Source organism: Centrocercus urophasianus, unplaced genomic scaffold (assembly GCF_019232065.1).
Source record: "Centrocercus urophasianus isolate 14NV4802_14NV808 unplaced genomic scaffold, USGS_Curo_1.0 seq_55, whole genome shotgun sequence".
Classification (NCBI taxonomy): Eukaryota; Metazoa; Chordata; class Aves; order Galliformes; family Phasianidae; genus Centrocercus; species Centrocercus urophasianus.
This window is the reverse complement of record NW_024885144.1, coordinates 77,592-91,090: the sequence shown is the minus strand read 5'-3', so window position 1 is coordinate 91,090 and position 13,499 is coordinate 77,592. Positions and strand designations below refer to the sequence as shown.

Sequence of the window (13,499 nt, the reverse complement as noted above, 5' to 3'; positions counted from 1 at the left end):
ACAAACACTTGCACTGATGTACATCCGTGTCTTGCTTGAGTTGCCTGGTACGTATGGTGAGGAATAAAGGAATGCTGCTTTCTAACACCACACTGGAGTTAGCTTTTTTTCTAGATGTCGGATGACACACACAGACTCATTTCCCCCTCCGCCCCCCCCCAGCCCCTCTGCTCACAGTTCTGCCCCCCCTCCTCCGCCCTCATCCCCCACCCGTTTCCCGCCCACCGCCTCCCCGTCTCCAGGCAACGGCAGCCGCGGAGCAGGGCGGGAAACAGCAGCGCGGTGCATTGTGGGGCGGGGCTGCGCGGCGCGGTTGTTTCTTGGGGCGCCGCCTGTGTTGTGCGGGAAGCTCGGGATGGCGGAGAGACCGGAGGATCTCAACCTGCCCAACGCCGTCATCACCCGCATCATCAAAGAGGCGGTGGGTGCCGGGCCGAGGGGCTGGGCGCGCGGGCAGAGGCCTCGTTCTGCATCAGAGATCCTCAGCGCGGGGTTCTGCTGCCCGAAACGCCTCACGTGAGAGCTGTTCTGAGCTCTGTGAACGCCACAGAACTGACGGGTGCATGAGGCAGCTCCGAGCCTCGGAGAGCAGCAGCTAACTTCCTTTCTAACTTGCTTTCTAGCTGCCTGATGGGGTGAATATATCCAAAGAAGCTCGGAGTGCGATATCTCGAGCAGCAAGTGTGTTTGTGCTCTATGCAACGTCATGGTAAGGATTTGTTGTGCCAGATAAACCACCGACTGATGTTTATAACACATCCCTCTGCTGTCTGGCCTGGAAATTTGTTCCTGGGTACGTGTAACAATTAGACAGATCAGTACAGTGGGAAAGGTGTTACAAGAAAGGCATGGTGACAAAAGGACTGGCGTGACAGAGGTGCTGTAAAGGAAGGGAAGAAGATTGCTCACCCGTGTCAGAAGATTCCAGGTCTGATTTCAGGTTTGCAGGGGAAGCTTCACCAAGGAAGGATCTCTAGGAAGAGATCTTTCCCTAGTGGCAGTCAGCCCTTAAATGGGGCCTAAGAGAAGTACAGCCAGATTCCACCCCTTCCTGTCTCACAGCTGAATTGCCTTCACCTGTGCTCCAGGGCTGACTGGGTCCTTTCCCCAGGTGCTCAATCAGTGGTTCAGCCTGTGACTCAACAGTTACCATACATTATGTTTTGGTATTGTCTGTTTGATTAAACAAAACAATCACATTGTACCCCAGTCCAGCAGACTGCAATGGTTGGGTTTGGACTGCCTTTACAGGTTGGCAAAGGCAAGAACCCTTGGCTGGCTTTGAAAGCTCACCATGCAGCCGTGGAGCTGGTCACACAATAACACCTTTGGAATGGCTGGGAGCATGGCAGAGTGTTTGCCCAGAATATGCTTTGCAGAAGTCACTTCTTTGGTCCTGGCTTTATGGAATTACTGCCTTGTAGCTGGTATTCAGGCCTTCTCCTTCCCCGTGGTTATTTGTAGAAAAGACCCAGGCAATTGGAAAACTCATGATGTGGGAAAACAACACAAACAGCCAGTGAGGACAAGAGGGCATCTTAAATTATTTTAGTAAATCATTAACAAACACTGAACATTTAGGATATTACTCTGTTTTTAATTTGTCACAGAATCATTTGAGTTGGAAGGAAAATTTAAAGGTCACGGAGTCCAACTGCGATGCACAGGGACACCCACAGCTCCAGCAGTGCTCAGAGCTCCATCCCCTGACACTGTCTGCAGGGATGGGGCATCACCACCTCTCTGTGCAACCTGTGCAGTGCCTCACTGCCCTTACTGCAAAAAATGTCTTCCTTATATCCAGTCCAAATCTTTTCTCTTTTAGCTGGAAACCATTTCCACTTGTGCTGTCACAGCAGACAAAGCTAAGGAGTCTGTCCCCTCCCTTCTCTCAGTCCTGTAGATACTGACAGGCTGCTCTCAGCTCTCCTCCATGCTGCATAACCCAGCTCTCAGCCTGTCCACGCAGGGAGGTGTTACATCCCTTGGTGCATTGTTGTGGCCCTCCTCTGGACATGTTTAGAACTGTAATAAGCAAGTACATTGATGGCAGTTATCAATTAGCTCTCTTCTCCTTGTTTCTGACTAGTGCAAATAACTTTGCCATGAAGGGGAAGAGGAAAACGCTGAATGCTGGTGATGTTCTCTCTGCCATGGAGGAAATGGAGTTTCAGCGATTTATAGCCCCTTTGAAAGAGTCCCTGGAAGGTATTGTCCTCAGATCCTATTGAGGGAACTTCAGTAGCACCAATTTTCTTTGAACGTCAGACAAGCAACATTTACTTGCCTGTCTTGTTTGTTGTTCTCTTTGTCCAGGGTCTTACACTGCAGTTTGCGTGGAGATTAATAATGTGTACCTTAACAGGGCTGGGATAACATTTCACAGCTGGTGAGAACGGAGAAAGTCTTATCTGATATCAATCCCATATTATGTTTATCTAAGGAAAGTCATAGGTGTTGCCTGCAAATATGAAATCCTGTGTCCTTTTCAGCTTTTTTCTGCTGAAACTTAATCTGATTTCTCATGGATGGGACTGGTCAGCACAGCTCTCATAATAGGGAGAGTTGCTGCTATGAGTTCAGCAAGTGGACACTGGGCCCCAACTGCTGTAATGTTCACATGGTGGAAACACTGGCTTGCAGTTTTTCACTGTTCTTTTTAGTTTACAGACGTGAACAGAAGGGAAAGAAAGAAGCAAGGAAAGATAAAGACAAGAAGGCAGACTCAGAGGAACAAGATAAGAGCCGAGAAGATGATAATGATGATGATGATGAAAGGATGGAGGAAGAAGAGCAAAATGAGGAGGAGGAGGTGGACAACTGAGCTTGTCAATGGGACATAACAGGGTTGGGTTATTGTTACTAGGGCTATAAATGTTGTAAAGAAATCTTGCTGTGTCCCCTCTGGTTTCCAGTAGAGCTCCTTACTGTTCTTCTGGAATCTCTCTTTGGCTTTAGCATGTACATAAAGGACTTGGCTAAAGCGTTTCTCATGGGTGCCTCACCTCCTCCCTGTGCGCAGGGGACTTGGCAGCTTCCACAGGTGCTGAACAGACAGTAATGGGTCTGGTATTTTTATGCTGGATTAACTCTGAAGCAAAGGGAAAGAAGAGAAATGTCAGTTGCCTCAATACAGAAAAGACCTGGAGAACATGAAAAAACTTTTGAATAAGCTCGTTAAACCAACGGAACATCTGAATCCTGGTTCCTTAACCCTTTGGGGTTTACAGTCTACGTGATGATGTTAAGAGCCTTAGAAGCTGACTGTTTAAGCTTTTTATCCAAGTGATGTTTTTTCCTTCATTTTCTTGCATTCTGGCTGTGCCTTCTCTTTCCTGCTCTTTCAGTGATACTGCCAGCCTCACCAGCTGCATGCAGCACACCTGTACAAGGGCCAGTGGTTCCCTGAACTGAATTCCTCCCCTAAATGAACCAGAATTAAAAAAAAAAAAAAAAAAAAAAAAAGACTTCATAGCACTTGCAAAGTAAACTAATTACCACAAGTGCTTGTTTTGTGTCTTTAAAGCCCTCAGAGACAAAGAGGGATTTGTATGAAAAATCTGACGAAAGGCTAACTGGAAAATTGTGTCTGAGGAACAAGAAAAAATTGTGTCAAGTGTGCTGCAGCTCAGCAGTGGGCAGCAGTGGCTCTGATGGTCTCAGCTCCTTCCTCTGCAGAGCTGCAGTTTCTGCAGACAGGTTGGTGATTGCTGCAAGTGTTAGAATAGTGGTGGCTTTTGGGTTGGGTGGTTTTCTGAATTACTTTTTAAGTCACTCAAGATGTGTGGCCTTCCTTGTGATACTGTGGGCTCCAGGGATGCAGGGAGGACAGCACAGTCCTGTGTAGGAAGGCCAGCTTCAAACCTGTGCTGTTAAAATTGCCTCTGTGAGAAAGATGGGGTTAAACCAGCTGAAAAACTACCTGTTAGAGTAAGCTTATTTTTTGGACACAGTGCTTTATTATTTGACTGACCTTTTTCAAGACTAATAAACCTAACATTTAGACTTAACTGGAGTCTGGTAAAGGAAACATGAGGAAAACCTATAAACAAATCCATCAGTTTGGCTGATGTGCAGTATAAATAAACAGGAGCACTTGGGAGAAGCAGGGCATCTCTTTGTGTTCTGGAAAGGTGATGCAGAGCTGCCCTGCCTCTGCCATTTCTATGGCACAGTGACTGCTTCACAGATGCTCAGCCCCCAAAAAAGCTGAAGCAACAAGGATGTTCTGCTGTCTGCCTTCTGTCTGTAGGCAGTGGCAGATGAAAGGACTGCTGTGGTGTTGTCTTCCCAAGATCTCAAGAACAAAAATAGTTGTCCTGGGTTTGGGGGTTTTATTCTGTTTGTTTTGTTGTTTTTTCTTTTTAGTTTTCTAGTATGTATTTGGGATGCGTGTTCCACCAGGGACCAGTATTTAAATAAAAGTTAGATTCTTTGCACAACTTGAATCTTTGATTTCCGTTGTTAATAAATGAGCTTAGTTAATAAGTGAGCTCAGTGGCTTAAGTGCACGTCTGAGCACGCCGCAGAAGCAGCCGCGGCCCTGCGTGCGGGGCGGACGCGGGGCTCCGATCCGCCCGCCCTCCGGCCCTGTGGTGGGGAGGCGCATTGGGAGCGCGCCAAAACCAGCCCTTTCCCGCGCTCCGCCGCGCGAGACTTCACGCCTCCCCTGCGAGGAGCCGAGAGACGTCGCTATGCAAATCAGCGGGCGGGACTATGTAAATTTCGCTGGGCTCTCGCGGCGGGAAGCGGCGGCAGGTGAACGCAGGGTCGCGGGGGTTTCGGCGCGGTTCGCTCGGCGCTGCGGGCCGTTGCTGTGAGCTGGGGCGGTGCCGCGCGCACGGAGCGGCGGCCCGCGGTGCCCGGGGCTGGCACGCAGCGTTCCGGGGCCGGGAGGCGCTCGCACGGCCCGGCCCGTGGCGACGGGGGTGGCGGCTACGGGGGGCTCGGTCACCCACTGGCTCGGCGCTCCCGCGGGGAAGGAGCTCGGACGGGTATCGGGGCGTGCGGGGCCCCGGGATTCCTCAAGGGCAGAGAGGGCTCGGAGAGAGATCGTAACGCAGGCACCAACCCGCAGGTAGCCGGTTGTGCCCTTGGGCCGGGACTGTGCAGAGTGGGGACGGGCAGCTCCAGGACAGAGCCCTGGCGGTTCTGTAACAGCGGGGAGCTGTGTGTGGGGGGGGGTCAGGCTGGGGCTGAGGAAAGGCTCTGCCCCAGAAGGCGGTGGGCACAGCCCCGGGCTGCCGGAGCTCGGGACGTGCTGGGACACTGCTCTCAGCCGTGGCCTTGGGGTTTGGGTGGTGCCGTGTGGAGCCGGGGTTGGATTCGGTGATCCCTAGGGGTTCCTGCCAACTGCTGTGTTCTTCGTCCATTGGCCGTCGTGGCAAAGCCAGCCACAGACACCAACCACTTGGTGGCAGAACCTGGTGCTGAGGCACAGATCTCTGCCCCTGAGGACTCCAGCAGTGCCCGGCTTTAGGGCCAAAGGGAGAAAAACTCGGGGAAGTCACAGAGCAGTGGGTGCTGCAGACTGTGCTGTCACTCCCGTGGTGTCACTGCGTGTGCTCCTACAGCGTCTCAGAGCACACCGTTTCCAGATCCTATTTGAAAGACAAAATCCTTCTGAACTGACTGCCAGTTAATCTGCCCTCATTAGTGTAGCTCCATTGTGTCTCCTAGGAGCTCAGCTTTCCGCTCCAGCTGTTGGCAGTGCTCCCCAGCCCCTTCTTGCTGCCCTTTGAGCAGTGTCAGCACTCAGCTCAGCTGTTGGCAGCTCCCCTTGTGGGGGGCCCAGAGGCGGGGGTCCCCCTGCATTGCTGTTATCTCCTCTGGACAAGCCCTCCCCACTTCTCCAATGCGGACTGTGCCTGATATCTGCCCCTGACAGCACAGTGGGAGCTGCTGCCACTGCTCACACCCGTCCCCCATCATGGGATCAGCGCTCGGAGCATTTTTTGGATTCTCAAAGTGTGCTGTGCTCACTGAGCCTTTTGTTCTGCTGCCTGGAGCTGTGGCTGGGCACTGCCGGCCTCCCAAGGGCTCTGCTGTGTGGAATGGCAGTGACCCTGTGCTGGGCGTTCTTTCCTGCAGTGCCAGGACACTGCCTGCGTGCTGCAGCTGTTCCATACCATGCGTGAGCACCATCATGGTGCTTTTATAGTCCTTTTATGTATGTAATTGTGTAAGTAAGCAAGAGGTCGCTCCATCCCCAAGCCAGAAATGCAGACAGCTTGGTTCAATCTGGTGCAGATGGACAACTTGGCTCCAGGTTGGGATATTTGAAGGGTCTTTGAGCTTCTCCCAGTGTAAAACACAGGAACACCTTCAATTAAAGTTTCCCGGAGGAAAGGAGCCATTCCTGCTCAGCTCTACTCTGGTGTAGGATGCCATTCCTGGGCTGCAGTCCTGGAAAGCAGAGTGAGGTCAGCGTGTCCTCAGCTGAGCGCTGGTGGAGGAGCACTGAGGTTTAGTGTTGGGGAGATCAGCCAGGTGCTGACGCCCCATGTGTGCTGTGGGCTTGGGTAAGCCAAGGGTTTGTTGTTGTGAAATGTACATTTAAATTAACCAGTCACAAGATTATTAGTGAGGTGTGGAAGAAGAAAATACTGTTACAGGCAAGTCCTGTGGCTGGGCAGGGCGGTACACAGCCTGCAGGCTGATGTTGGCAGAGAAGGAATGGCATTTACTGAGTTATGGGGCGGAAGCTCCTGCCTCATCCCTGCAGCCTGGGAAGCAAATGCCCTGGGGAATTCACTGCAACTCGCAGATGTCCAAGCAGAGCAGCATGCAGGGCCATCACATTCTTTTTTCCCTATCTCACAGTCACCAGTTGAGCAGCAGCTGTGATTCCCAGTGAGCAGGGCTCATTTCCTGTGTTGAAGCCCATTAGTCTCAGGCTCGTATCTGCCAGCGCAAGAAGGTTTTGATCTAGGCATAAAGCAATAAAAGTGCTTCAGTGGAACCCAGCCTTTGACCTCCTGCTTTTTTTTTTTTTTGCTGTTTCAGGGTCTCTTCTCACAACATCCCCGTGCATTCCCAAGATGCAGGCAGAGTCACTCCTTCACAGTGGCTACTTCCATCCCGTGCTGCGTTCATGGCAGTGCACAGCCACCACCTTCAATGCCTCCAACCTTGTCTACCCCATCTTTGTCACGTGAGTGAGCCCTGGTGCTCTGGGCTGGGGACAGACCAAACTCAGGTTGGCTGGGCACTCCCTGAGCATTCAGAGGGGTTGAGACTCCCCAAAAAATTCCCTGTGGACAAGTGTGGGGCAGGGGTTGAGTTCTGTGGGCACAGCCCATCTGCAATCTTCCTTCTCACATCGAGTGCTCACATCTCTGTCCCATCTGCCCTCTGCAGTGACAGCCCTGATGCAGTGGAGCCGATTGCCAGCCTCCCTGGACAGGCCAGGTAAGGGCCAGAGGCCGCCAGGAGCTGCCTTGCAGCTGGAGATGATCAATAGACACGGGCAACACTCCTGTATTGTACATATTTCCTGTCCTGAGGATCCTCCCAGCATCAAGTAGGGTGGGAACATCCCCCTGCTTAAAGCAGGGAAGGAGAGCAAAATGGGAATGCTGGGTGGTGGCAAGGTCCCATTGGGCACACAGAGAAGCTGGAAGAGAACAGGGAAGCATACAGCAGCTGGATGTGGACTCTTGTCCTGCATTCAGCCTTGCAGGATGTGCATGCAGCTCCTGCTGTGTTTGTAAGGTTTGGACAGACGCCAGAGTGGGATGTTCCCAGGGCAGGGTATGTTGGGCAGGTTTTCCACAGCAGCCATTGCTGTTGGGCAGTGGGAGGTGGGTCAGCATGGGAGGGGCTCCTGGTAGCTTGGTCAGATCAGGATCTTGTTTCTCCCAGCACACAATCTGCTGGCCCTGGGCACTCAGCCATGGTTGTGCAAGCAGAGTGCATACAGGAGAGCCTGCACTCTGTGCCATGCCAGGCACCATGCCCAGCACCCTGCACGCTGTGCTGAGCCCAAGCCTGGCTTGCTCAGGGCTGCAACAGGAAAGCTGAGATAAGGGATCCAAGGGCAGGGCACACTCATCCTTTCAGAGCAGAGATGGCACAAGGCTCCCTGCCTGGTAGATAACTGTGCTGTAGCCCCAGATAAGGACCTGGATTGTTCCTTCCAGCAGCGCCTCCCCTGTATCTCCCACTGCTGCTTGGTATGCGCCAGCATCCAACTTAATGATTAACTCGGGTCCATCCCTGAGTGGCCCAGCAGGCAGGGCCTGGCCAGCAGCTGGGTGCACTGATCAGGTCAGAGGGCTGTGTGCTGGCACTGGGTGTACTCACGGTGTATTTGCTGGATCACAAAGATGCGCAGAGCAGAATGGGCTGCTGGTACCCAAGTGGTTGCTGTATGCAGCTGAGCATCCCTGCCCCTGTACGTGAGCAGCCCCCTCTGCCTTGTGGCAGTGATGTGGGGTGTCCAGATCAGCCTTCAGCATGGTTCCTGTCTAGGGCAGGTCTGGGTGCCTGGCAGCATCACTTCACTTTGGTTTTCTCAGGTATGGAGTCAACAAGCTGGAGGGGATGCTGCAGCCCCTTGTTGAGGATGGTCTGAAGTGTGTCCTCATCTTCGGGGTGCCCAGCAAGGTCCCCAAGGTCAGTGTGCATGAGCAGGTGGTGGCAGGGGCCGCAGAGTGGGGGAGCACTGTGAGGGTGGAGGGTCTCCCAATAAAACACAGGCAGTTTGGGGTTGTAGCATCCCATTCCACAGAGCAGGATGGGAAACCACAGCAATACCCAGGATGCTCCCAGTAGCTCTGGGTGCCTCTGCTATGTTTCTCTGTATGAGTGGGAGATGAGATGCTCTACATTTCAGAGAGCAGCACTGAAGCTTGAGAAGAGCACATCCTGTGCTGCTCCTCCTGACCCAGTCTTGCACTGGGAGCTGTTGCAGGGAGGCCCCAAGATCTGTGCTCATTTTGGTCACGCTGCTCTGTCACCCTTTTCCACAACTGGTGATCACACCACTCTGCAGTATGAGGTCTATTGTTCAAGAACATACCTGCGGCCACGGAGGAACTGATGGGAGGCCCTTAGCTCTATGTGCCCAGGCCCTTCTCTTCTTGCAGGATGAGAGAGGCTCTGCTGCAGATGCAGAAGACACACCTGCCATCCAGGCCATCAGGAAGATCTGCTCCACATTCCCACAGCTGCTCATTGCCTGTGATGTCTGCTTGTGTCCTTACACCTCCCATGGGCACTGTGGTGAGCACACAGCATGGGGGACTGGGGTGCTGTTCAGGCACCTTCCTCTTACCAAGACTCCCAACTCCTTCCCCACTGTTGTTCTGAACATCTCTATAGCTTGTTACAGAACTCCAAGGATCAAGGCCATCACCTCACTGTCCTGTCCCTTGCCTGATTCATTTTTTCTTGCAGGCATCCTGCGGGAAGATGGCACCATCCAGAATGAGGCCAGTTGCCAGCGGCTAGCAGAAGTGGCACTGGCTTATGCCCAAGCAGGTGAGCAGTGCCTAGCAGCAGCAACCACACATGATTCTTGTCACCTTGCCCCCTCTCACTTATAGTCAGCCCAAAAGCAAACCGTGCCTAGCTCCAGTGGGAGGGCTCCCACTGAGCTGGGGAAGCATCCACCTGCCAATCCTGGAGGAGCTGCAGGGACTCAGCCTGGAGAAGAGAAGGCTGCGGGGTGACCTCATTACAGCCTATCAATACCTGAAGGGAACCTACACCCACGAGGGGAGTAAACTCTTCAAAAGGGCTGACAACAGCAGGACTAGGGGAAATGGATCGAAGTTGAAGGAGGGAAGATTTAGGTTGGATGTTAGGGGGAAGTTCTATACAAGGAGAGTGGTTAGGCCCTGGAACGGGCTGCCCAGGGAGGTTGTGGATGCCCCGTCCTTGGATGTGTTTAAGGCCAGGTTGGACAGGGTCCTGGGCAACCTGATCTGAATGTGTGTGTTTGGTGGCCCTGCTAGGCAGGGGGGTTGGAACTACATGATCCTTGAGGTCCCTTCCAACCCGGGTGATTCTGTGATTCTGTGACTCCAGACACCTCCTTCAGTCCTATGAGGGAGTTGCCCAGGGTCACCTCCTCCTGCAGGCAGATAGAGCCTTGGGTTTGTTATTTCTGGCCTCCCCCTGCAGGCTGCCACATCATTGCCCCTTCGGATATGATGGATGGACGCATTGCAGCCATAAAGAAGGCTCTGATCTCCAACGACATGGGCAACAGGGTGAGCGTGAAATGTGTGTGCCATGGGAGCAACCCCAACGGGGTGGCTGCACCTGGAGCAGCCTGGGCATAGAGTGGAAGAGGCAAACCTCCACATTGTTCAGGATATGCTGCAGGCATTTTCCTGCCCTAGTGCATGGAGAAAGGGGAAGTTCTTGGCTAGTCGCGTGGGGCCAGTGAGGCACCAGGCCTCTGGTAGAGAACAGAGGAACAAGACAGAATATAAACCAACTGTAGGAGGGAATTCCTACCACCCTCGAGCTGGGATGCAGCAAAGAGCTCCAGCCCTCACAGCACCTCTCTCCTCTGCAGGTGTCAGTGATGAGCTACAGTGCCAAGTTTGCTTCATGCTTCTATGGACCCTTCAGGTGAGGTTCTACAGAGATAGAAACAGCCCATATTTGCAGGAGCAGCAAGGAGGGAGTGCACCAGAGTGTATTTTGGAATGAGCCTTGGCTCAGCAGGTAGAGCTCATCCCAAGAAAGGCCTGGACCCCAATAGAGCTCCTGAAAAACTCAGAAACAAAAGGAAAATATTTAAATCAGCTTTACCCCAACCCTATGGGCATGGGGAGGGCTGTGGGTGCAGAGGGTTGCTGGGGCTGCTCCCCATCCTGAGTCAGATGGGGAGGAAGGGGGAACAGCTCTGGCCGCTGGTCCAACCTGGCCTCACACTGAAGGCACTGATCCCTGTGCCCTGCTTGTTCCCAGGGATGCTGCACAATCCAAACCTGCCTTTGGAGATCGGCGCTGCTACCAGCTGCCCCCAGGTGCCCGCGGTCTGGCACTACGAGCTGTGGTGAGTCCAGGCAGGCCCTGTGGCTCTGTGGGGACCAAAAAACTCATCCATCCAAGATGGCCAAGGGTCCTTTCCCTGCACAAGTCAGAGCCTCGATGACCATCAGCTCACCGCAGAGCCTGAAGAATATGTATAAGGAGCTGGGCACTCCATTCCCCACTGTGGCTTGGAGTATGGGGACAAGGGATGAGGTTCCAGGCCCAGTTGTGGGCTCCTGTGGACATCAGGGGCCCCTTCTGTGTCCCGGACTCCTGGGAAAGTAGTCACTGGGTCAGAAATTCTGAGGAAACATCCATCAGTTGTGAGCTGCAGGGATTGTGTGCGTTCTCCCTGCAGGACCGGGACGTGCGTGAGGGCGCAGACATGCTGATGGTGAAGCCTGGGATGCCCTACCTGGACCTTGTGCGGGATGTGAAGGAGCGGGTAAGGCCCGGCTGAGGACACCGGGTGTCCCCAAGGGAGAAGTGGGTTGGGGACAGCGATGGCCCCTTTCCAAAACTGGTGGGGAGAGGAGACACTGCACAGCGGAAGAGTTCCAGTCCCTAGGGTGGACAGATGATGCCCGGCTGTCCCGCTGACCCCTGCCTTTGCCTGCAGCACCCCACGCACCCTCTGGCCGTGTACCACGTCTCGGGAGAGTTCGCCATGCTGTGGCACGGGGCGCAGGTGGGCGCCTTCAGCCTGAAGGCCGCGGTCATGGAGGCCATGGCCGCCTTCCGGCGTGCAGGTGAGAAGCGGGAAGGCACGGGGCCAGGCTGCCTGGAGCCCCGATCCCCGCTTCCCATCCGCTGTCCTCCCGCAGGGGCCGACACCATCATCACGTACTTTGCGCCGCAGCTGCTGCGCTGGCTGAGGGAGGAGGCAGCGGTGGGGCGGGCCTGAGCCGGTGGGCAGGCCGGAAGTGCCAGGCACGCAACCGGAAGCGCTAGGGCGGAGCCGGAAATGTTATGAGCGAAACCGGAAGCTGTAGGGGCGGAGCGGGGCTACTCGGCCCGGCCCCGCAGCCCCGGTCTGGGGCACGGCCTGGGCAGCGGCGCGGCTGGGGCTGAGCGGGGCCGTTCCGCTCCGTCCCCAAGTCCCCCCGCCTCAGCGCAGGTCCCAGATCGGGGCTGATATGGCCGTGCGGTGCGTCGTGCCGTCGCCCCCGTGTGTGCTGTAGGTTCCCTTTAACCCTAACTTTGACTGAAACGATGCTCAGGCTGCGCCTTTTGACGTGGGACGTGAAGGACACCCTCCTGCGGCTCCGGCAGCCCGTGGGGCTGAGTTATGCGGCCGAGGCTCAGGCCCATGGCGTCCAGTTGCAGCCGGAGGCGCTCAGCCAATCCTTCCGTGCGGCCTACAGGGCCCAGAGCCTCCGCTTCCCCAACTACGGCCGGGCCGAGGGGCTGAGCTCCAGGCAGTGGTGGGTGGATGTCGTCAAGGAAACCTTTCGGCTCACGGGTGTGCACGAAGACGCGGTGCTCTCACTGATGGCGGAAAACCTTTACCGGGACTACTGCAGTGCACGCAATTGGGAGTTGTTGCCGGAAGCCGGGGAGACCCTGAGCTGGTGCCGCCGGCACGGCTTCCGCATGGGTGTGGTCTCCAACTTCGATAACCGGCTGGAAAGCATCCTGGTGCAGTGCAACCTGCGGCACCACTTCCACTTTGTGCTCACCTCTGAGGCTGTGGGTGTTGCTAAGCCAAACCCGAAGATCTTCAAGACAGCCCTATGCCTTGGTAGGGCACTGCCTGAGCAGGCGGCCCACATCGGGGATGACTACAGCAGGGATTACAGGGCGGCACGGGAGGTGGGCATGCACAGCTTCCTGCTCCACACCCCTGGGCAGAGCACACAGCCAGAGGTGCCGCCGGGACACATCCTGCCCACACTGAGCCGTCTCTTGGCTGTCATTGAGAAGGGGTAGCAACAAGAGCTGCCCTTTGGAAGAACCAGTGCTGCTGCTGAGTGGCAGTCCGCTCCTGGACCGTGACTTCTTGCTGCTTTTTGGGGTAAGGAAAATAAATGAGCGCTTCTGAGCATGGGGAGAGGCCCTGCCCACATTGCAGGAGCAACATTCAGGCAATAAAGTGTTCCTGGCACACACAGCATTTGTGCTGTTTTCTTTCCAAGTGCTTCGTGTGGGGTGGGGCCTTCTGCTGCTGGAACTGGGGAATGTATCAGGGTGCAGCACAGAAAGCATTTCACTTACACTCATTCACATATGTTGCGCAAGTTAATTCCATCAGGAGGGATGGCAGACTGATAGTTACCTCTTCTTAGTCACTGATTCCTGCAGAGCTGTCTGGGGACAGGCTGCCAGCAGAGCAGTCACTGCGCTGTATCTGCACACCTGGTGGACCTCAGGTTTGCCACCTCAACAAGAATCTCCCTCTGCCCTGGAGCTGTAGATGGCAGCAATCACAGCCCTCCTGTTATGGGCAAAGTGGTCTGGAGATGCAGAATTTTGCTTAGTGTAATTTACTGCCAGCAATCTTAATTACT

General features: G+C 54.5%; 3 protein-coding genes across 5 annotated transcripts; all 3 read left to right on the top strand.

Moving 5' to 3' along the window:
• The first annotated feature begins 280 nt into the window (after positions 1–280).
• Positions 281–3,465, top strand: POLE3 (DNA polymerase epsilon 3, accessory subunit). 2 transcript variants are annotated; one of them, XM_042835809.1, is made up of 4 exons: positions 281–421; positions 624–709; positions 2,090–2,208; positions 2,664–3,465. In XM_042835809.1, exons 1-4 carry the CDS (start codon positions 356–358, stop codon positions 2,822–2,824), a joined length of 432 nt encoding a protein of 143 aa, XP_042691743.1. In that variant the 5' UTR covers positions 281–355; the 3' UTR covers positions 2,825–3,465. The 2 variants fall into 2 exon arrangements, with proteins under 2 accessions (XP_042691743.1, XP_042691744.1); XM_042835810.1 differs by having other exon boundaries at positions 2,317–2,752.
• Positions 3,466–4,651: 1,186 nt separating this feature from the next.
• ALAD (aminolevulinate dehydratase) lies at positions 4,652–12,021 on the top strand. 2 transcript variants are annotated; one of them, XM_042835847.1, is made up of 12 exons: positions 4,652–4,758; positions 7,006–7,153; positions 7,360–7,410; positions 8,520–8,616; positions 9,090–9,225; positions 9,400–9,483; positions 10,129–10,217; positions 10,529–10,584; positions 10,927–11,014; positions 11,351–11,437; positions 11,612–11,741; positions 11,817–12,021. In XM_042835847.1, exons 1-12 carry the CDS (start codon positions 4,695–4,697, stop codon positions 11,894–11,896), a joined length of 1,110 nt encoding a protein of 369 aa, XP_042691781.1. In that variant the 5' UTR covers positions 4,652–4,694; the 3' UTR covers positions 11,897–12,021. The 2 variants fall into 2 exon arrangements, with proteins under 2 accessions (XP_042691781.1, XP_042691782.1); XM_042835848.1 differs by lacking the exon at positions 4,652–4,758 and adding an exon at positions 4,965–5,077.
• Positions 12,022–12,094: 73 nt separating this feature from the next.
• Positions 12,095–13,102, top strand: HDHD3 (haloacid dehalogenase like hydrolase domain containing 3). Its single transcript, XM_042835849.1, has one exon. The coding sequence runs from the start codon at positions 12,205–12,207 to the stop codon at positions 12,919–12,921; it is 717 nt and encodes a 238-aa protein (XP_042691783.1). The 5' UTR covers positions 12,095–12,204; the 3' UTR covers positions 12,922–13,102.
• The last annotated feature ends 397 nt before the right edge of the window (positions 13,103–13,499 follow it).

Coding starts and splice junctions, on each gene's coding strand:
- POLE3 (XM_042835809.1), top strand. CDS start 356: ATGGCGGAGAGACCGGAGGATCTCAACCTGCCCAACGCCGTCATCACC. Junction 422..623: donor CCCGCATCATCAAAGAGGCG/GTGGGTGCCGGG, acceptor CTTGCTTTCTAG/CTGCCTGATGGGGTGAATAT. Junction 2,209..2,663: donor TTTGAAAGAGTCCCTGGAAG/GTATTGTCCTCA, acceptor TGTTCTTTTTAG/TTTACAGACGTGAACAGAAG.
- HDHD3 (XM_042835849.1), top strand. CDS start 12,205: ATGCTCAGGCTGCGCCTTTTGACGTGGGACGTGAAGGACACCCTCCTG.
- ALAD (XM_042835847.1), top strand. CDS start 4,695: ATGCAAATCAGCGGGCGGGACTATGTAAATTTCGCTGGGCTCTCGCGG. Junction 8,617..9,089: donor TGCCCAGCAAGGTCCCCAAG/GTCAGTGTGCAT, acceptor CTCTTCTTGCAG/GATGAGAGAGGCTCTGCTGC. Junction 9,484..10,128: donor ACTGGCTTATGCCCAAGCAG/GTGAGCAGTGCC, acceptor CTCCCCCTGCAG/GCTGCCACATCATTGCCCCT.